Source organism: Colius striatus, chromosome 8 (genome assembly GCF_028858725.1).
Source record: "Colius striatus isolate bColStr4 chromosome 8, bColStr4.1.hap1, whole genome shotgun sequence".
NCBI lineage: Eukaryota > Metazoa > Chordata > Aves > Coliiformes > Coliidae > Colius > Colius striatus.
In genome coordinates, this window is record NC_084766.1 from 21,378,645 (window position 1) to 21,399,968 (window position 21,324).

At 42.5% G+C, this 21,324-nt stretch overlaps 1 protein-coding gene across 1 annotated transcript; it reads right to left on the reverse strand.

The window, feature by feature from the left end:
* Window positions 1-16,972: 16,972 nt before the first annotated feature.
* Window positions 16,973-21,276, reverse strand: PPP1R3C (protein phosphatase 1 regulatory subunit 3C). Its single transcript, XM_062001397.1, has 2 exons — window positions 21,155-21,276; window positions 16,973-19,480 (listed from the first exon to the last, which is right to left on the reverse strand). Exons 1-2 carry the CDS (start codon window positions 21,166-21,168, stop codon window positions 18,535-18,537), a joined length of 960 nt encoding a protein of 319 aa, XP_061857381.1. The 5' UTR covers window positions 21,169-21,276; the 3' UTR covers window positions 16,973-18,534.
* Between the last annotated feature and the right edge of the window lie 48 nt (window positions 21,277-21,324).

Genomic DNA, 21,324 nt, shown 5'->3' on the forward strand with positions numbered 1-21,324 from the left:
CCCCATGATGGAGCAGTTTGTGAGGAGCTGTAGCCCATGGGAAGGACCCATGCTGGAGAAGTTCATGAGGGACTGTCTCCTGTGGGGAGAGACCCCACAGTGTAGCAGTGGGAAGTGTGAGGAGGCCTCCCCCTGAGAAGCAGCAGCAAAGTCCATCTGTAATGAACTGACCACAACCCCCATTAGGGATGGAAGGAAGGAGAGTCCTGGCAAGAGGGAGGGGGTGGGGCGAGATGTTTTAAGATTCAATTCTATTTCTCATCTCCCGTTTCTTATTGTTCCTTTAATAAATCAAACCTTTTTCTCCCTAAGTTGAGTCTGTTTTTTCCATGATGCTAATTGCTGAGCGATTGCTCTGTCCTTATCTTGACTCACAAACCACTCATTGCATTTCTCTCTCTCTCTCTCTCTCTCTCCTGTCCAGTTTTGGGAGTCATGGCTTAGCAAGGAGACATTTTTGCTTGGTAACAGGGGGAGGGGGCTGCCATGAAGACGCAGTAAAGAGTTCTTGGACTCTCCCCCAGCTCTTGGGTCAGACCCACCTGCGGCCCAGCTGGGCCAATCTGGCGCCTCTGCCATCACTATTTAGGGGACGGGAATTTGAAGTGCTGGGGAGGAGGTGTAGGAGTGATACAAGATGGAGGCGACCACACAGACCCCACAGTTAGAGAAGGAGGAAGGAAGGAGGAGCACCAGAACAGAGACCCCTCTGCAACCTGTGGTGAGAATGCAGCCTATGGAGGGCCATGACAGGACTGAGAGCCACCAGCAGCTCCGTGTGAGTGCACCTGGATGGGTGAGGGACTGTGTGAGGAGGCGGCCATGGCACAGGCCGTGCTGGAGCCTGCGGGCCGCAGAGCAGCCCCACACGAGAGGCAGAGAGGAGCTGCAGCCTTTGGGATGAACGCATGTCAAAGCAGCCTGTGCAGGGCTGCCTTGTGTGTGAAGTACTCCACAGAGATGCAGGGAGGACTGGTGTGGAGCCCACCTGCCCTGAGGAGGGACAAACAGCAGAAACCATGGAGAATAGACTGTCTGAAACCTCCATTCCCTGCCCCATTGAGCTGTTCAGCAGGGGAGGAGTTAAAGACACCAGGATCGGGGCTCTGAGCCCAGGAAGAGGGGAGGGGTGGGAAGAAGGTGGTCTTAAAGGGCTGGTGGTACTCTTCATCGTTGTGCCATTCTGTGTTATCTTGTATTTGTTATGTTTTGGGGTTTTATGGGTATGTAAGAGGCAATTAAGCCCTCCCTTCCCTTTGGCAATTCTCAGGTCTTTGGTACTTGAGTCTAACCGTAGTCTTTTGTCCCCTGATGGGCCTAAACCACTCACAGAGGGAGTGATATTATGACTTGGTGGACATCTGGTTAAACCACCACACCATCATATCATAGAATGGTTGATTTTAAGATTCTTTAAATTTTTCTTTTAAACAGATAGATGGAGCTGATCCCTCAGCCTAAAGAGTGTTCCATGCAGGAAAACTGGTTCCATGTAAGTGTATTATTTGGTTTATTTACCTGTGTTTTCATACATAGTTATGGCATAACAACAACTCTGTAACTAGAATACATCACATGGAAGTCTGTCATTTCTCCAAACATTTTGGAGCACTTACCATCCTCACGATTAAGTCTTCCCGCTATGGTTGAATGTGGATTGACTGTGTTCAAGAAGAAAACTTAGTATTAAATGAGAACAACTCTCCATTGAATACCCACTATTGTAGCACTGTTTACAGTGGGTTTCTATGTTGCCTCGGTTTGTCTCTTAAAAAACAAAACTGTGTATTTAGTACAGAAACTGTCATGAGCTATATTAAACAAAAGCACACTTTAGAAAGTTTACTACTTTTGGAACAATCATAAATATTTACATCAGACGGTCCATGAACAGCACCTTAGAGACTATGATGTTTATATAAATCTCTCCTAATATAGAAAATATTGATTTGATAGACTGAGGCAGCCATAGCCAGCAAACATATATTTGAGAAAAACCACTAGACAGTCTCCTGTGACCGAAGTTCCCCATCTATACAGCATTCAGCTGTATGTATGTATGTATTTTGTTTATGATTAAAGCTATTCATGTTTTTTTAATAACTGCCTATTCATCCTGAGTTCTAATGCTGGAAAGTTTGCTCAGGCTCAGATATAGCTGGAAGCCCATAAACAGGTCCTTTCAGCCCTGAAAGGACCCGATCATGCAAAGGATTTCTGCACAAGACCAAGAGTCCATGGGCAGGTGCAGGGCTTGAGGCTGCAAGCTGGGAGCAACAAAGACCAAGAGGGGTTGTGTTGTTAGCGTGCTGGAGCTCCCATCCTGAGCTGCTGCTGCAATATAAACCAAGTTATTTATTTACAGAAGTGTGAAAGTATTTGAATTGTACATGTTTCAAAAGCACTTTTGTAACTAAGACTGTTACTCTGGGATTATCCTTACCTGAAAAAAACTGAACCCAGCAAAGAACGAGTCTGGTTTGCATCTGGATGAGTGTCCTGCTCCTATCACTGATCACACAGGCCCAAGAGGAGGGAGGAAATATACAGGCAAAGGAGGAGGGGAGGGAGAATTTTTTTGTGACACCTTGCATTTGGATTGACTCACAGCTGTTGAGAAACCATTGTCCTAGATATGATTTTGCTAGAAGTGTTTTTAAAATTTGATCTTGGTCTTGTGCCACGTAAATCTCATTATCTACCCAGAACAGATTATCACCTCTGGAAACATGTCTGCCATCCATGGGTTATAATTATAGTTGGACAGTGTTTTCAGATATTCTTAAAACAAAAAAGATATAATTACATGTTAGTTCTGTGCACAGGCTATATATACAAGAAATCCATGTTGCTGAAAATCCTTCTATTTCATTTTCAGATTACACTGGATTGTGCAGCAATGTTTTCCACTTAAAATTATTTCATCTGTGACTGTCTTTTTTCTGATCAAAAGAAGGGCCAACTCACTTCCCTCGTGTAAGCAGGTTCAGAGCTGAGGTATGGGAAATAAAGAAGTGCTGAGTTTCAGAATCTGCACCCAAGCCAATAGCAATAACAGTACTGGACTCCCCCGTTCTAATCAGGCCACATGCCTCAAAACAAAAGTATTATTTACCTAACATTTCCTATCCTAGAGCAGAAAACAGGAAACAAGTTGACCAAAGAACCTTGCTAATGAGAAGTAAGTTGCCAAGTTGCCATGTCCCATTAAGATGGCACAGTGTTTTATACACTTGCATTACTGTACTTTTTTCCCCAAGTTTGAACCCAGTTTCCTGAAATGAATTCAGTTGCATACAAAGCATGAAGGCATGACATGAGGAACAACAGCTGAGGGCTCTGGGTGCACAAATACTATTGCAGTATCTTGTTCTAATGACACAGATTGTGGGAAAGGAGAGCTCTTCTAGAAGGATTTCTAAGCTTGCATGATGGGGGAAAGGATAACTGAGCTACAATAAGATCTGCATTATCTCTCTGATATCCTGGTATTCTGATATCCAGCTTATACCAAACTGTCCTTGGTCATGTTCTGTGCCTTAGTATTATAATAGTTTAACAACATTCTTAGCAAATTTACTTAGTTAACCCAAATAAAGCCAAACTCACAGGAACATACTGGGTCTGGTGGTTTGCTGAATCTGTGTTCTTATCAGAATATTTGTTTTGGTTCTTTGCCCATCTGCTAGACCTCTCATTACTTTTTAACTTTCTTGCTCATTTGTTACTGCTGTGTGCATAATTCAGTGATGGCATTGTATGCTTTTGACTGCAACTTTTTCTAAATATATCTAGTTTATTTGAAATAAATTCAAATCACTGAGTGGAACAATGAATTCCTCAGAGAACTGCCCAGAAAAATGTTTCTCAAGAAGCAATGCAGCTATCACAGAGTCTGACAACAGTACTTCCCAGAATGCTGCTGTCTCACTGGCCCTTTCTTGATTTTCCTTAGAGAATATTAATGTTTCTCATAGCATAGAACTTGGCCTTCACATGGATTCAGTCCTTTATTAAAAGAAAGCCCTCATAACTCAAAAAAAGTGCATTTGTGGTTCAATGGATTGGGATGGAGCAGTAGGACTTGTGTGCACTGAGCTTAGGGAAATACAGGGGGATTTTTCAGAAGTGAAGAGAAGCATAAGGGAGAACCAGGGCTCATTCACTTTCTACAGTGGATTTCAAAATTAATCACATATTCCTTTAGATGGAAAAGACCTTTAAGATCATAGAGCCAAACTGTTATTCTAACATCGCCAAGTCTGCTCCTAAACCATGTCCCTCAGTGCCACATCTATGCACCTTTTAAATATCTCCAAGGATGGTGACTCCACCACTTCCTAGGCAGCCTGCTTCAATGCTTGACAACCCATTCAGTGAAGAAATTTTTCCTAATATCCAACCTAATCCCCTGGCACAATCTGAGGCCTGCTTTTCAGGGAAGCTTGCTAACCCTTTCTATGTGTTGCCATCTCTTGCACCAAAGCTTTGCCAAGCTTTTGGGCTATGACCTCTATTGATGACTTATAGAATCATAGGGTAGTTTGGGTTGGAAGAGACTTTTCAAAGTTCATGTAGTCCAAACCCCCTACAATAAGCAGGGTCATCTTCAACTAGATCAGAGTGTTCAGAGCTCCATCCAACCTGACCTTGAAAGTTTTCAGGGATGAGGCATCTGCAACCTCTCTGGACAACCTGTTCCAGTGTTTCACTGCTCTCATTGTAAAAAAATGTCTTACTTATATCTAGTCTGAATCTAAACTTTTTTAGTGTAAAACCATTACCCTTTGTCCTATTGCAGTATTGAAAGGCTGCAGTAAGGTATCCTCAGAGCCTCTTAACTGACAGCCCTTGCATGCCAGCTCTGCAACCCTAACGTGTGAGATGAGAATGCAGAATGAATGGCTTAGATCCAGCTGTGCTTGCTGCTGTGAAGAAAGGTTTCAGCCTAGAGCTTTAGTGCTGACTTTCCTCTATTTGGAGTCCTCTAAGCAGCACTGTCCCAAGAAATACAGAGAACTTGGGACTCCATATGTAGACATTAGTCTGTCTTTTGTCTTTTTTTTTGTTTTGTTTTCAGAGGATTCTGGCCTGTCTGTGGTTTGCAGGTTGAAATTAAGTTGTATTGAAGGTAAAAGAGCATCTTCTGGCAGTAGGAATGTGACCTTAGAGTCAAGTTCTGACATGGGCCTGTGAAATCCTTCTCCTTGTAGAAATCAGGCCTGGAATGGAGTGTTTTTAATGCAGCTCCAATGAGGAAAAACTCCCACTGAACACGGCTTGTGGGCTGGGGGGTAGGGAAGGATGCCTGCCACTGACCCTTCTGGCATTTCTCTTGGCTCTTAAATTGCATGGAGGGTTGTGGGGTTTTTTTGGTATAGGCTCATTTAGCAGTTCTGAGACATACGATATGATCACTAGATCCCAGAAGCACCAAGTTCCAGAAACACCCAGAGTACACGGGGCAGACAGCAAGGCCTCATACTCTCCATTTTCCAAAGAATTAAGGCTGGAAATGCATCTATCTTCTGAGCCTGCAAGAGGTTAAAATTGTGGCTCCTTCTCATGCTTTCATATCTGTGCTTTTAAACCCACAACCTGACTCTGCATATTCTGGGGACTCGGTAGTCTTTGTGCTATAAAAGGGCCTGGGAGAAGATCAACATCCCTCTCCCCTCCTCTGTTTGAGAAGCCTTATATTAGCCATGGTGCCCAATAGTCTGCTGGCCTGTGTTGCCCTTGTAGCCTCACACATAAGGCTGTGACTCAGTCAGACCTCAAGAAAGGTCTGGAGTACAAGCTGGATAGTCAGAAATTTGGCCAAAGTGCTCTGTAACGTCAGAGCAGCCCACTCCCACTCTGCCGCTCAAAGCCACAATTCACAATAGCAGCTCCTCACCCTGATAAGTTCTTATACCGGGGACAGACTCAGAAGATGCAAACCTGACTTAGCACACTTTTAGCTCCCTTTGACTTCCCTGTACCCCTGGGAAGCTACCTGGGGTACAGGCTTTTCCTGAGATAAAATTTCTTCTTAATTATCCAGTTCTGCTATATACTGACTGCTCAGTTATCCAGGAGAAGGATGAGGAGGGATAACCTAAATAGAGCAAAAGACTCATGATATAAAACATATGTAAATGAGGTTATAAGAAAAAGCTGAGTGTGTTCACCTTTGCCATCAGCTCTCTAAAAAGAAGAATAATTTTAACTACAAGTAGGTGAAACAGTGTCTGAGTTGAGTATAAAACATGTTCTGTTATGAGCTCCGTAAAACAGGCATCAGCTGAAGGCAGGGCCTGATTAATCCACAGCTCCGTAAGTGTACATACATTTTAAATTATGTCCCATTTTTAAGTTAAAGAGAGAACCTTGTTCATTGAAAATGAATTTGGAACATTGTTTGATGCGGGATCTATCATGGAATCTCCTTGGAAAAGTCATAGTTGTGTCCTTATGGTACTATCTGGTAAAGTAAATTTGAGAATACATATTTTTCTACATCAGCATCACTGAAATCAGACTAACACATGATTACACTTTATTTCTCAGTAGGGAAAAAAAATTATGGCATCTCAACTATGTTTATAACAAGGTATTTATCAATACAGTTTGGAGAAATGCTTCAATGTAGACTGTGTTTCTAGCCATTACTAAATAGCCATTACTAAATGCCCAGTAAACTAATCACACTTGGATAAAAAGTAACTTTTTTGTGATTCTATGATCAAGACTCAGCTACAGGCTTAGCACCCTTCATATCTGCTCTGAGACATGACTTCCACTGCATGGCCACAGCATTCTCATTCCACTGCCATCTTTCCCTAATTGACATTCATATGGTCTCTTCTGCTTAGATTAAAAAGCCAACACATTCATTCTGTCATGACTTCAAAATTTTGTCAGCCTTCAAGAAAATATTTACAGAATGTAACATCTTTATACTAAGTAAACAAATAATGACATGTGATTTTTGTAAAACTAGAATATCCATAAGAAATACAGTCTTTGTTAGCAGCTGCAAATGCTTTTTAGGGTATTACACAAAACAGGAGATAAAGAAAGATTATCCACTTGACCTCACAAAGCACTAAGAGACAAACATGTCATTGCTGTAAAATAGTTATAGGCAAAATATGTTAAGTATTGCATTCCTTGAGCCATAGAGTATATTTTCTTGGTCTCATGCTCACCCTTTACTGATTTGTCTCGTACAAATATCACAGAATTAGTAGGAAAGATAGACCAGAAGGGGAAGATGTTGATAGAGTGGGTCAGTGTGCTGGCACAGCTGTAGAGGAAGCCTGCAGACTTGCACAGTCTACTCTGTGCAGCTCAGTCCAGTGATGGTTCACCCTCAGCCTCATAGAGTTATTAAGAGAAATTAGTTAAATTTTGGAATAAATGCTTTTGACCTTAGTTTTTATTGCTAATTACTGTAATTCATAGCACACATTAACTAAGCCAATCACATAATTAACTGCTGGTTCCTTTTATGATATTGGTATGCAGTTCTGTTTTTCTCTTGTTTTAATGGATGCTGCAACATAACCCCATGGTGACTTCATTGTATAAATCTGATCTTTTCTGTTCAGACAGTAGATTTGAACTCTGTGGTTAGACTGACATCAGTATGGAATGTCTCTGCGATGCCTGATCAGCCATCTGCCTCCAGCTCCTTCGGAGCAAGTAATAAGCCAAATACACATGAGAACTGGCAGTGATTAAAAAGGCAAAATAAGGTATAATTGTTAGTGCCTGTATTGTGCCAGGATAATACTATGAGAGCTGATTCATCAGAATAAACTGATTTCCAACTACAGTGCTGTGTTTTGTGAGAATAGAGAGAACTTTTCACAGTGCAGATAAATGTGAAATTGCTCATAGCTCTTAGACACTATTCCTGCCATTCCATAGTGCTTTAATTTGCAGTCTGAAAGTGCAAAGGGATAGCACATTTCAGGCTACCACAGAAACTATAGGTGACTATCTATTACATGATTGCCTGCGATTGTGAAGCTTGGACCTGATGACTCAGGTGTGATGGCTTCCAGTGTGATAACTGCTAATAAAGTGTTCTGCTGAATCACCTTCCACTCCTGCACCACTGTCTTTCCTAAAGATGAAGTGTAATTACTGCTGACTCACACTAGCACATATAGCCTGCAAATTTCAGGCAGAGCATAAGGTGAGAATAGCTCTGTTGCAAGTTTGGGAATTGGGAATGTATGAGAGGAAACATTGCATAGGGCCTAAGAAAGGAGGCAACCACAATGGCAGAGTTACTGTGTTGCCTAACCAACAAAACCAAGAGTTAGCTGAGAGAAATATTAACTATTTGCAGCATGATCAGCGTAGGATGTGAAACCCAGTTCCTTCTGCTCCAAAAGCAGTCTTTGCACTAAGAATATAGTTGTTAATTGTGTTTGAAATATTAATCAGGCTTGCAAAAACACGTGAAAGGATTTAGATCAGACACACCTTCCTCCATCTTCTACTCCACTCCCAACTAAACAAAATTCAAGTTTGATTTTCAGCTCTGGCCCTTGATGAATGAAAGGAGTAAAGCCCCTGTGAAAATAGTGAGAGATAAAATTATGTGTATTTCTCAGTTAGGTTTCCAAATCAGTAAAATTGGACAGAGGCTCTCAGCGCTCATCTCCCCATCACTGGTCCATCTGTCAAACGTAGGAGTAAAATAGATGTTTAAGAGGAAGCAGATGCTGGCAGTGCAGCTATTTCAGTCTCCTTCAAGCAGAGGAATGTTTCCTGTCGCAGCACTGAGCCACAGCCCGGCCCTCCCTGACCCAGCCATCCCTTATCCCTGTGCCTGGAGCTTGGCAGTCAGTGTGGGAAGTGAGGAGCTACAGCAAGCACTAAGGACCGGATGGTGGAAAATATCCAGGGCCTCCACATCATGTTGTGTCCTTTTTCACTTTTGTGCTGCTTGCTGGCTTGAGAAGCCATCACACACATCCCAAATTTATTGAAGGACAGAGACACTTAATTTGCACCATTATGTGAAGGGAAATCCACGCTGTCTGGGACACCATGTGGGCTCATGGTGTTGAAAAGAAATGTCCTTTGGAGAAGAAAAGATGCTTGAACATAATGGGCCAAAGTCATTCTGTCAGGACTGGCATTACTTCAAGAGGAATTGCCCTACAGATATTTTTTCCTCACCAGTGATGTCAGATCGAGTCTGTCATGTAGTCATAAACCCAGAAAATTCACAGTAACATCAAAAATTATTTGTGGGAGGCTGGGATTTAAAATCAACTGGGGAAAAAAAACCAAACCCTTAAAAACCAATGCAGAGATTTGTCTCTATAAAGGCACACAAATAAACCCTTATATAAAGTACTGCAGGAGCTCCCATGCTGTTCTGCACATATTTGTGACTCAGAGCAGGAAAGGCAAGAAGCTGCTCTGACAAAAATTGAAACCATGGATGAAAAAAAAATCCCATCACTGTCTCAAGCCTATTTTAAACCTGTGGCAAATGTCCCTGTGGCACCTAAACCACAGGTTACGTGTCTATGAATTGCACTGCTCTGTTTACCAAAAGAACCATATAAAAATTAAGGAATATATACTATTAGGAATTTATTCTGGTTTCTAGTCATGTCAGAGTAGTGGTAGCCCTCGTCTGAAAATATCCTTCAACATTGTTATGAGAGATCATGTTTCTAAGTACTGCTTTAATAGCTGTGCTGGGTTTAAAAAATACTTGGTAAACAAGACATTGCGAAGTAGGTACGATGATGTCTAGAAAAAGTCTGTAGGCTGCTTCAGAAAGCAACTGCTGGAGCAGTTAATAATGTTTCATTAAGAGTGGAGAAAATGCACTTACTGTTTTCTTTACTGTTTTAATTAAATATTTTTAGTGTTGTACATCAGGACCATACAATGAAAATCAGTTTGTTCTGTCTTTTATCAAACCACAACCCAGTCCTTTCCTATCCAAAGGACTATAGACAAAAACGTTCTCGTCTGGTCTCCTGAAACAGCACTTCAGCGGTTTTCCATGCCAGATCATATATAGCAATGAGCATTTGACAGAGCTTTTATCCACAGCTTCCCCTTTTCCCAGTTGCTCCTGTAGCTCCAGAGGAACTGTTGCTCCCGTTCCCTTGGGCTGTTCTGCGATGGGCTCTGAACTCCCCACCTCTTCTCGCACTGCAGCTGCATCCTTTGGGCCCCCCTGCCTTTACATCCAGGCCAAGGACTATTTTCTTCATTGCTAATCTAAAAACAGAGGTGATAAATATGCTTTACATTTCTAATTCTGCACATCAGCAATACCAGGCGTTAAATCCCAGAGCTGAGAAACACTTTGAAAAGGCTCCCAAGAGGGATAAGCAAATGTCGGGGGCTAATATCATCCACACAGAAAAGGAAAGTGGGCCAGTATTTTGTATTTGGAATTCACTCAATTCTGCCCTAATATGATAATTAACTATAAATATATGTTTCTGCCTAATTGTCCCTTGTGAAGGCACTGCAGCTGTGTGCTCACCAGTGGCTGAGGAAGGCATTAGTACATACCTGAAATATAAAATTTTGCCTTCTCTAAGAAGTTTTCAGCCCAGGGAAGGTGACAGATTATTTTAAATGGCTGCACAGGCCTCTTTTTCCCTATCACAGCCATGCTGACAGAAGGCAATTCTTTCCCATAGTACCCAAAGAGATAAGAGAGAGACACCTGCCAGGGCAAACAACTTCACAGACACCATGACCCTGGGCAACCTGCCAAAGCTGGCAGGAGGAATATCTCTAAATAATGACTGAAGTCAGAGGAGCAGAAATCCACCAGAGCCCCCACTGCCAGTTACCTGCTCAAGGCTATGACTGCATGACACTGTAATCTGCACTTGCCGAGAATGTGCACTTGCAGCATTTGTATGACATTTTATACTTAAGAAATGGAATATTTTTCACTGGATAGAATAAAATGCAATGTGATTTATTTAAAAGATCTTAATAAGAAGAACATAATATTGGACATTTGCAGTCCACTGAAAGTATCAAAATACCATGTTTTTCTAACTACTAGCTAGAACAAATATCAGAGTTGAGTTCTTCAGTATTTATATACTCATGGATTTGGAAATAGAGGGGCATAGTCTTTACTCATACTCTTCACAGAGTGTATTGCCCCATCCATTTTCCTTCCAGCTGAGCAGAAACACCTTGAACCCACACCTGCTACTCTAACAAGGTCCACACTGCATTTAGCACAGGTCAAGTATTTCTACACTGATGCCTTGACCTTATGCTTTTGCATGAGCCACTGTAAAAAGGTGGGGCACTGGTCCCAGTAGAACTAGGGTGCTGAGATAGGTGCCTGTGAACATCCCCTTCTGTTTTTCTCCAGCATTGTAAAGGTTTGATTTGGAGGGGAAATGAATGTCATTCAGTTGTTTAGCAAATAACCACCACATGTGCCATACAGTCAGGATCTCAGCACTACCCTACCACTCCCAGGCTGACATCAGGTCTGTAGAAGACTTTCTTCAGCCGTAACACCTATTCTTAAATTATCCTTTCCATCTCCTGCTGGTGGAGTGGTTCTTACTTCTTGTCTTGAGCACCTGTGATTGGCCCAAACTCTTCTTATTTCAGTTGCTGAGGTCTCCTTTCTAGCAGCAGGCTGCTCCTATGTACTGGGATTACATGCTGCCCTGGTGTCCCTCCTGAATGAAGATGATGACCGACCTCTGTAAGTGATATTGTCCAGCAATTCAGAAATCCATAGTCTGGGGCTAGCTCTGGGGCAAGAGAGAATGGCTTAGAAATTAACATTTCCTGACTTCCCAATGCAGAGTAATGAGTAAATGCTTTTGCTGATGCAGCTGCAGGGATCACATGCTCATCTTGGCTGTGCATTTTTGAGGTCAAAAGGGAGAATGAGACTCTTCCAAGGGAATAATAGAGTGGAGTAGGAAACATTAGGAGCTCACCTTTCCTGGATGGAGAATTTGAAGGGTACCAATACTTGACATAATTATTGTAACCTGAACACAAAATCATCTTTAACTATGCCCATCACATTCTGCAGCTCCTGCATGTGTCTGCACTACATCAGCACATGGCTTGAGCTTTTTATGGGTAGGAATAGCAATGGTTGTGGACAGATCTCTTTTTCTGCGGTCAGTGGATTTGCTGTGGTGCTCAGAGCCAAGTCAAAGAGGTCTGTGCTGTGCCATAATAGTCTTGGCTTCACGGAACTAACCTGCTGGACCTGCAGTATGTAATTAGCTTTACACGGAGGAATAGACATAGGGGGTTTGCTTGTTTGGTTTTGGTTTGGTGTGTTTTGGTTTTGTGTTTTAAGGGGTTTCTTTGTATATCTCTACAAATTCTATTGTAACTGTTAAGTTAAAGTAGGTCAGCTGGATGCTTTCAGGATCTGTCTCATGGTTAGATGTTGAATTAGCTCCAGGCACAGGAAGCTGGAGTGTGATCCTGAGAGGGAAGGCAAGAGACAAAAGCCCTCCTTTGCGAAGAGAAGCCTTTAAAACAAACCAGCATGTGAAAGCACACAGGCACAAAACCTCCACACCCTGAGCTTTCCCTGGCTTCAGTTAATGGTACTTTGTGCAGACAACAAATCTGTTTGTTAAAACAATACTTTCTGAAAGGAGTAGCAGTAAGTTGTTGTTTTTTAAAAAATAAACAAACAACCCCCCACGGGTATTGGCTTTTGATGCTGCAATTTCAGAGATTTGACTACATGGTTAACTTCAGTTGTATAGGTGATTGGGGGAAGAGGAGTTGTGCTATATGAAGCTTTTTTGTTTATTTCACTGTTTTTGCAAGAGAGGGGAGTTGCCATATCAGTCCAACTGCCACCTAGTAAATGTGTAGCAGCAGCCACTTCCATGTTGTTCCTAAAAGCAAGGTGCAAGATGCTGTAAGCTTGAAAACCTATAAAATACTATGATCATCTGAAATATGAAGAGATGGCAGAGGAATTTCCCCAATAACACCACTCAAGCAAATAACTTTTTATTCTTCCCCATTTATTTCTCTTACAGTACAGTAAATCATAGATCACTTTCTTCTCTTGCAGGACTTACAGTTTCTGGTCTACTGTGTTTGATTGCTTGTTCTGCAGTTACTGCTTCCCCTCAAATTGGTTCCAGTTGCTAGCTTATTGTAACCATACCTTTACTGACAATCACTCTGTTAGAAAGCCCAGTCTTAAGCTCTTAAGCAGCCTGACTCCTCATATGCTCAAAGCAAGCTGAGGATGTACATAATTGCTGTGCATTCCATGCACTTCAATGCCTGGAGCATCTAACAAAATTATCAGCAACCGACCATACCCATAGTGCTGCCTTCGTGCTGTGCCTCACCAGAATTAACCCTGGGATTTTTTTACCCTACTGTCTGAAAGATGCACTTCCTGAGATCGGCCCTGGGCCACCTGCAGTAAACACTGCAAAAACAAAAGTCAGGCTGCTGTTTCTGCATGAATCCTATCAAGCTTTCATCAATTTGTCACTGAAGCAGAAAACACTGTTTTTCACATAGAAGAAATGAAAGCTAACCAATTTAATGGCTAGTCCAGAAAGGAGATAAACAAAGGCCAGAGTGTTAGAAGCAGTTTGCAATATAAGGAGGAGAAGGAGGCAAAAAGATGAATGCTCTTGATAGCAGAAATGCCACCCTTAGGATAAATCGCTAGTGAAGCACATCACTGATTCATTCTGCCCAGCTGTCATAAGCTTCACAGTCTGTCAAGCACTACAGAAATGATATGTACATTCCTGAGGTCTTATTGTAGGAGACAGATGAAGTTAGCTGAGCAATGAAAGATGGGTACTGAGCTGTGTTAATTCTTCACTGGAGAAGCTGAGGCTTGACAAGACAAGGCTTCTACCAGAGCTGGCCAAGAGTGGTATTTCTGCTCTAAGGAAAATCCAAAGATCTAACAGGTTTCTTTCCAATGAAGGATGAAATACCCAAATATCCCTTTTTTGTGAAATGAAATATTATGTAGCCTAGAGAAGGGATGTGAGGAGAGGAGAGGAGAGGAGAGGAGAGGAGAGGAGAGGAGAGGAGAGGAGAGGAGAGGAGAGGAGAGGAGAGGAGAGGAGAGGAGAGGAGAGGAGAGGATGCTGTTCTTTGCTCTCAAGCACATATAGGCTGTTGCAAAAAAAGAAAGCAATTGTTTCCTCTTCTTGTCTATACAGAATAAAACAAGGATTAGGCACTTATTTTAATTAGGCTAAAATCTCAGAAGCCTATTTTAAGGTAAGAAGGGGAAAGAGTAATTGGAAAGCATGTGGACCCTCCATCACTGGAGCGCTGTAAGAACAGGTTAAGCAAATGCCAGTCAGGAGTGGCTGAAGTACAGGTGACTCTTGAAATAGGAGGAGAGTCCTTCTTAAGAAAGGATATAGAGTATCCTGACTTGCTTTTACTTTGACCTCACAGAAACATTTTATTCTTGATTACATCTCATTTTAAAGTTCAGAAGTGTCTGAGAGAGATGTGAGTTGTTGCTTTATGTACCTATAAATACCATAACATCTACCATAATACCATTAATTTACCAGTTTTACCATATAAATTGTGATAATTCATTTAGAGATATATATAATTACAGAAAAAGCCATTCACTAATTGCCTGTGAAAATTCTAATTATATGTACAGGAAATGTTGAGATGCTGATCTTCCAGGGTGATAGATCCTTGTTAATATGAAACACCCACAAATTGGAATTTAATTTTACATGGTAAGACTAGGCCTATCTTCACAAAAGTGAGTACAGTTATTAAGAACCCAACTTCAAACACATTTGAAGAATAAAGTCTGCAAGAACTAAACCACCCATAGGCTATAACTAACCTATGGTAGTGAATCCAGGCATCCACTCTGTCACCTTAGTGGTAGAAATGCGAATCTGTGATGCAGACAGAAAAAGTGACTTCTTAAGGGAATGAGATGATGCCATAGGTTTGCAAAGACTGCATCTGGTGTATACCTTCAGGTCTTGAATAGGATATGTCTGAAAGAGCAGCATCTAAGCTGCATGTTTGAGTTCCCTGGGCTTAGACAGTTTTCCAAGGGTGATGTTGTTATATTCACTGTCTAATATACCTTAGTGTTGCTAATACATTCCTCTAGGATCCTATTACCTTTTTGATGGATGTGAGCTTTAGTGTTAAATTCAAGCTCTATTTTAAAAGAGGAAAGAGTGAAACTGCATTGCTTTAGTAGGGTATAGAGAAAGGAGAAATCCTTTTCTCTCTTGACTGAACAATGCTGCAGCACCGCATTGTCTCTCTGATGGGCAAAGAAGATCTTGCAAGGCATCTTTACCAGAAACCTGTCTTAAAGCCAAAGTTTGGTCAAAAGAACCTGTCTTCTGGTATTTTAAAGTGACTTATGTCCCAGTCCAGAGGAGTACAAGTAAGCGCTTTCAGTTGTGATGACTGGTCACAAAATTTGGCTGGAGGATAAGAAATGGTACTTTTTCTCAGGCTAGAAGGCTTCTGCTTCTACCCAGTAGCCTCGTATATGATTTGCCAAAGCAAAGTCTCACATCAAGGCAGCAGAGCTTTCAAGCCACTTAAGTTCATAGAATTGTTTTGACTGGAAGAGACCTTTAAGATCATATCCAGCTTTTGTCCTAGCCCTATCAACCACTAGACTATTTCCCTAAGTACAAATCCCTAAGTTACAAATCTCTCTTCACAGAACCACAGAATGGAAGGAATCGGAAGGGACCTCTAAAGATCAGGTCCACCTAGATCAGGTCACACAGGAACACATTCAGACAGGTTATGAAAATCTCCAGAGGAGACTCCACAACCTCCGTGGTTTTTTTCCTATCCTATTTGTAACTTAAGTTACAAATCTCTCTTCAGTTCACTTTTTTCCTAGAGGAGGTAGCTGGTGGTGCAGTATATACCATAAGAGCTCCTGTGCAGTAAGACAGTATGGTAGAGTTTGGGATTTGTAGATGGCATAGGGAAAAGAGCTGTGCATCCAGTGCAGGCTTTGCAATGGGGAAGCTCTACACTCATTCCCCAGGTCAGAAACATGCTCTTAGCACCATGTTGTCTTCTGCCTTTTGGGAATTGCTTTATCATAATTAAAACTAGATTTCTTGCTGGGAAACCTCTGACTTTGGGTACAATGGATTGAAGTAAACTGAATCTTGTCACTCAGTTAATGTCATAAAACTCCCATATAAAGTATCTGGTGTGTAACTGGTACTGGCTAGCCAGTTTTTACTCTGTACTGGTCTAAATTGCCACCTGGGAGAAGGAGGGACGTACCCTCTCCCTGGGGGACTAGGGCCCTTGGGAAACTGCACCATTTTCTCTAACTACAAGGGTAAGTCCACACTACAGCATCAAAGGGGAAAGGTTGGCTCAAAAAAAGGACATTTATTTTGCAGAGTTGTTTGGTATTGATGGCAATTCAGCTGGGTTCCAGGGGTACAAAAGGAGAAAACTCAATCTCCCAGTGCCCCAAGCAGCAGTATAGCTGCAGGAGACAGCTTAATAAGCTAAGTACCAGCTGAAAGCGAGCCAGAAGACATTAAGTGCTGCTATGTAGATGCAACTACACAGGTAAGTCTGACCATCAGATTAACAGAGACTCACCCACAGGACTATAAAATCCTTGACAGAATCTGTCAAACTGAAATATTCCAATTAGATTTGGCAAGATAGAGGGGTGGTTTTTTTAAATGACAGCTCCTAAGGCAAGTACTTTTGAGGCTCTCTTATTTAGTGCAGAGCTTGGATTTCATCTTCAGGATAATGCCAGCTACTAACATGAGATACTGTTACCATAGCCAGCTTTAGCAACATACCATGGCACAGAACAAATTGGCTGTACCTTATATCACAACAGAAGGTGTTTAAAGAAGCTGAGAAAATTGATAAATTGAGCTGACACAGTAAGAAACAGATGTATCAAAATAAAATTTATTCTTAAAATGGCTAGTTTACACACAACAGCAAGGGCTACACAGGGGAGAAAGTGCAATTAGTGGAGGCTTAATTTGTCATAGTATTTATCATCTTGGTGCACTGCAAGTAGCTTCAGACTCAACATACTATATTTCTTAACAACAGGCAAAAATGTGATTTATATTTTGATGTTAACACTGTTTCTGAACAGCTAAAAGGTGTGCCAGACTTCACACCTGCTGAGTATGTATTGGGCAATTTTTCAGAGAGTCTTGCAGGAAACACAGATCATCTTTACAGTTTGATAGCTCAGAAGGCTAAATTGTAAGTATACAGATACAAAAATATACATTAGTTTACAGAAGTCTAAAAAAACCCAACCTTCAATAAATGAGGTACAATAAACCAGAGCAGTTTTCTATACGCAAGCCTATACTCAGTCTAGAAAAAAATAGGAGCACCCCTGCTCTTTTAAAGAAAACCAGCTTTCACAAAGTGCAGCTAATTCACTGTCTTCAATATGAAGGACCTTGCCTATGTTACACTCTTCTGAAAAGTCATTGCCAACTTTGCCATATGGAGCAGGATACTTGACCATCAGATGTTGCAAGATTAGATCAGATGATGAGTCAAATGATCTAATGCTGTTACAGGCTAAGAAGTTCATAAATCACTTTTTTGTCGCCTAACGCTATTTTTGGCATGTAGGGTGGTTTGTTTGGTTTTTTTTAAAACAAATAAAAGGCACATTTTTCTTTTAACATTAGAAGGTAACCATCTGCCTGCTGAGTAGGATGATGAAGTCAAGCTTAAATTTGTCCTCAAATGTAAGACATTTACTATTCATAAAGCCAACAAGGACAGAGATGTCTTCCTAAAGCAGAGGTCACTTCAACTACTCTCCATAATTTTCTGTTTTCTCCTTAGTCTACAGAATTTTCTCTGGGATTTAGAAGACCAGCTCTTAAAGGAAAAAATTAGAACCCTATACGTCTCCAAGTTATACAGCACATCCTACCTCTTCCCCTTCTCCCACTTTTCCATTATCCTCTGTGAGTTCCTTAACTTGAAGCTACAAATCCTAGCAATGCATTCCCCACTTGTCTCTGCTACAAGTACATAGGACCATAGCAAACTTCTGTCCTGACAGCATCACCTCTTTTCTACTGCACTCTTAATAGCTGCAATGAGTTGTGATGTTCTGTTCATGAAATGGCCCTGTGGACGCACACACACTCAACACACGCAGTTACTACAACTTGCCAAGATACCATACTTCCATACTTCCTCATGAGAGTCTCTCTCCTAGTGACTCAGAGTCAACAGCAGAAAGCAGCATATACTTAAGATCTGAGCATGCTATTTCTATAGGAGGTGGCATACATATGGTTTTTGCCTTGGTTTTCCTTCTTTCCAAAGATAAGTTTTGGCTACTTCAGCAGAACTTCAGTAGCATAATATGGTTTAACAAGTACTGCAAACTAGTGTTCAAACAGCCAACAAGACCTGCCAGGTGGTTTTATCATGTAGTATGTGAACCAGAGAACTAACACCGTTCTGTTGCCAGATGGAAGCAAGCTTCCTCCGTAGTACTGATCACCAATATGGTGATGAATTCTGAGTCTGACCCAAGCTCTGCCACTGGGGAAAGAGACCACTGGACAGCCTCGGACTGCCTAGCTGATCAGGCTCTCTCTCTTGTCCTCTCCTTGGAGTCTGAAGATCTACACATTCTTTCTTGGCAGACGGTATCTGAACACCATCAGGCTTCCACTTTGTGTGGAGAATCTTGTAATTCTGACCCTCGTTATTGTCCCAGAAAGTGTGTTCTCCACTTTGGTAAGAAATGCAAAACTCTATCTGTTCTTCGGAGGAAATGGTAGGAGGCAAGTCAATGCTAAATGAGAAGGTGTCATTTTCAGAATCGCTGTAAACATTCTTCATGTATACACACTCAGCATCCGTGTAGGTCTTCCATGTATCAAAGGTAATTCGAACCTGAACCTTTTTTTCGAAGCTCACATTTTTTACTTTCACGGTGCCTGACAGTACCTTCTCCTGCAGGGAGCAGTTCTCCAGGCACACCAAGTTCTTCTGCAAGCGGTTCCTGAAGTCCAGGTAGTCAGCTGAGGGCCGAGGGAAACCCAGAATCAAGTTTTTCTCTTCACGTAGATTTAAGCTAGATGTTTTGTTTTCCAGGCCCAAGAGATCAAACTGAAGATCCCACCCAGGGTGCTCCTGAAACTCAGAGAAGGTGTGTATGGCTGTCAGGGACAGGCCCTTTGAGTCTGCGAACACCACTCTTTTCTTGGCTCGGGCTGAGGAGTGGTTCCAGTCATTCTTCTGAGCATCGCTGTCACGTTTCACATGGAGACACGGTCTGAGAGGTTTTAATCTGTTCACAAAGTTGTTTCTCTGGCAGTCCTCAAGGGGGCTGAGAAAGCTCTTCAGCGGTGGAGAATGGGCTAAGCAAATTCTCATGGCCATGTCCACAGGCATGATGGAGCTTGGCAAGGGTCTTGGGTCCAAGATCTGTATCATTCTGAAAGCAGAAGGAAATGTTACACCAGGTAAGAAGCTTCTTAAGAGTCCACATATGCTTCATCCACTGTCTTAAATACTTGTGGCTTCATCATTGCACACCTTAAACTTGACAGTTCAAGCTAGGGAATCAAGGTGAGACTATCCAGCCACTTCTTGCTAATTTTGAACTCTCAGTTTAAACATAGCTACTGTTTGCTTTTTCAGAACCTCTGAAGATTTTAGGGACAGTTAATTAAACACATTTCCTTGAAAATACATGGAAGAACGTTCTAACAACCAGTAAAACAGATCCAATTACAGTGGAAGTGCTCATCCACTTCAGCCTCTCTTTTAGAGAATCTGAACCAGGTCTTAAAATTCCAGACGGCTGGATCAACTGCTTCATATATGAGCAGGGACAGCACTATATTAAGCAAGTCACCTGTCCCATCAGAGCATCAAATGGGGTGATGATGTGGCTCTGAACAACCATTACCACATTTGCTAGGCACTTTGGTTTAACTCAGGTGAATAAAAATGCTAAAGAGGCTTTGGAAATATTTTCTATGAGCTATTAACCCACTGCCCTTTTGCACTGATAATACTGACTGCTAAGTGAACAGGGGGAAGAAAAAAAAAGGTGGGGCAGGAAATGGATTCACTTTATTTTTTCACTTCATTGTGCTTAGAAATGTCTTTCTAAGTCCATGCTACAAGCCTACTGCAAGTATTCAGTACGATTTATCCATAACTCTCCCTCTTGGTTGATAAAAATCACAATTACTGAGCAAGAACAAGGCCCACCCAAAGTTAGCTAGCTTGAATATTTGTAAAAAGAGGCTTCAGCTGCAGCACATCCCTCTCAAGAAGGACACAGCCCTGGCTGGAAATAAGGATTCTTGTTGAGTCACGAGAAGCCAGAGTATTTGCTTTGTCACTTAAATAAATGGCTTTCTCTTTCCCAGGGTTCTTGCTGGTATGCCAGAGCTCTGCCAAAACAAAAAAAACCAAGCAGAATCCGCACTGGCCTCTTAATTCTTCATCGTGGGGTTTTTTTTTTTTATTGTGGCAGAACTTGCCATAATAAGTAGGGCAAGGAGAGTCCCTGCATCAAATCAATCACGTTTTGCTTTAATAGGAAAAGAACTAAGGCCTCAAAAATACTCTCTGCAACTTTCATGAGCAGCTCCTGGGGAAACCGCTCCTAAGCTTTTGCGGTATCTGTGGGGGGGGAAAAAACCAAGAAACCCACAAACTTCAAACATCAATACGACAAAAAACAACCAATCAATCAAAGCCAACAGCACGCCCTGAAAAAGACAGGCGGATGGAAGAGGCAGCAATGAACTGCCCGCAAACGCTACGGCGGGTTCTGCAGCGGTAACACGGGTGATGGACGCGCTCGCACTGCCTGCGAAAGAGGCGGAGGAGAGGAGAGGAGAGGAGAGGAGAGGAGAGGAGAGGAGAGGAGAGGAGAGGAGAGGAGAGGAGAGGAGAGGAGAGGAGAGGAGAGGAGAGGAGAGGAGAGGAGAGGAGAGGAGAGGAGAGGAGAGGAGAGGAGAGCGGGCTGCGAGGCGTGAGCCGAAGCTCCCCTAGCTGCGGCTGCAGCTCCCGCGGGGACGGCGGAGCACGGCCAGACGCAGCAGAGCCCGAGCCCCGAGAGCCGAGCGCGGTAGGAGCGAGCGGCGCTTACCTGGTGCAGTGCATGGGATGGGGCCGCACCTCCGCCGCCACTGCTACTGGTGCTACTGGTGCTGCCGCTGCCGCCGCCGCTGCTGCTGCGCTGCTGCTGTCGCTGCTGCCGCTGCTGCTGCCGCTGCTGCTGCCGCCGCCCCAGGCGCCGCTCCCGCCGCGCCCCCGCGC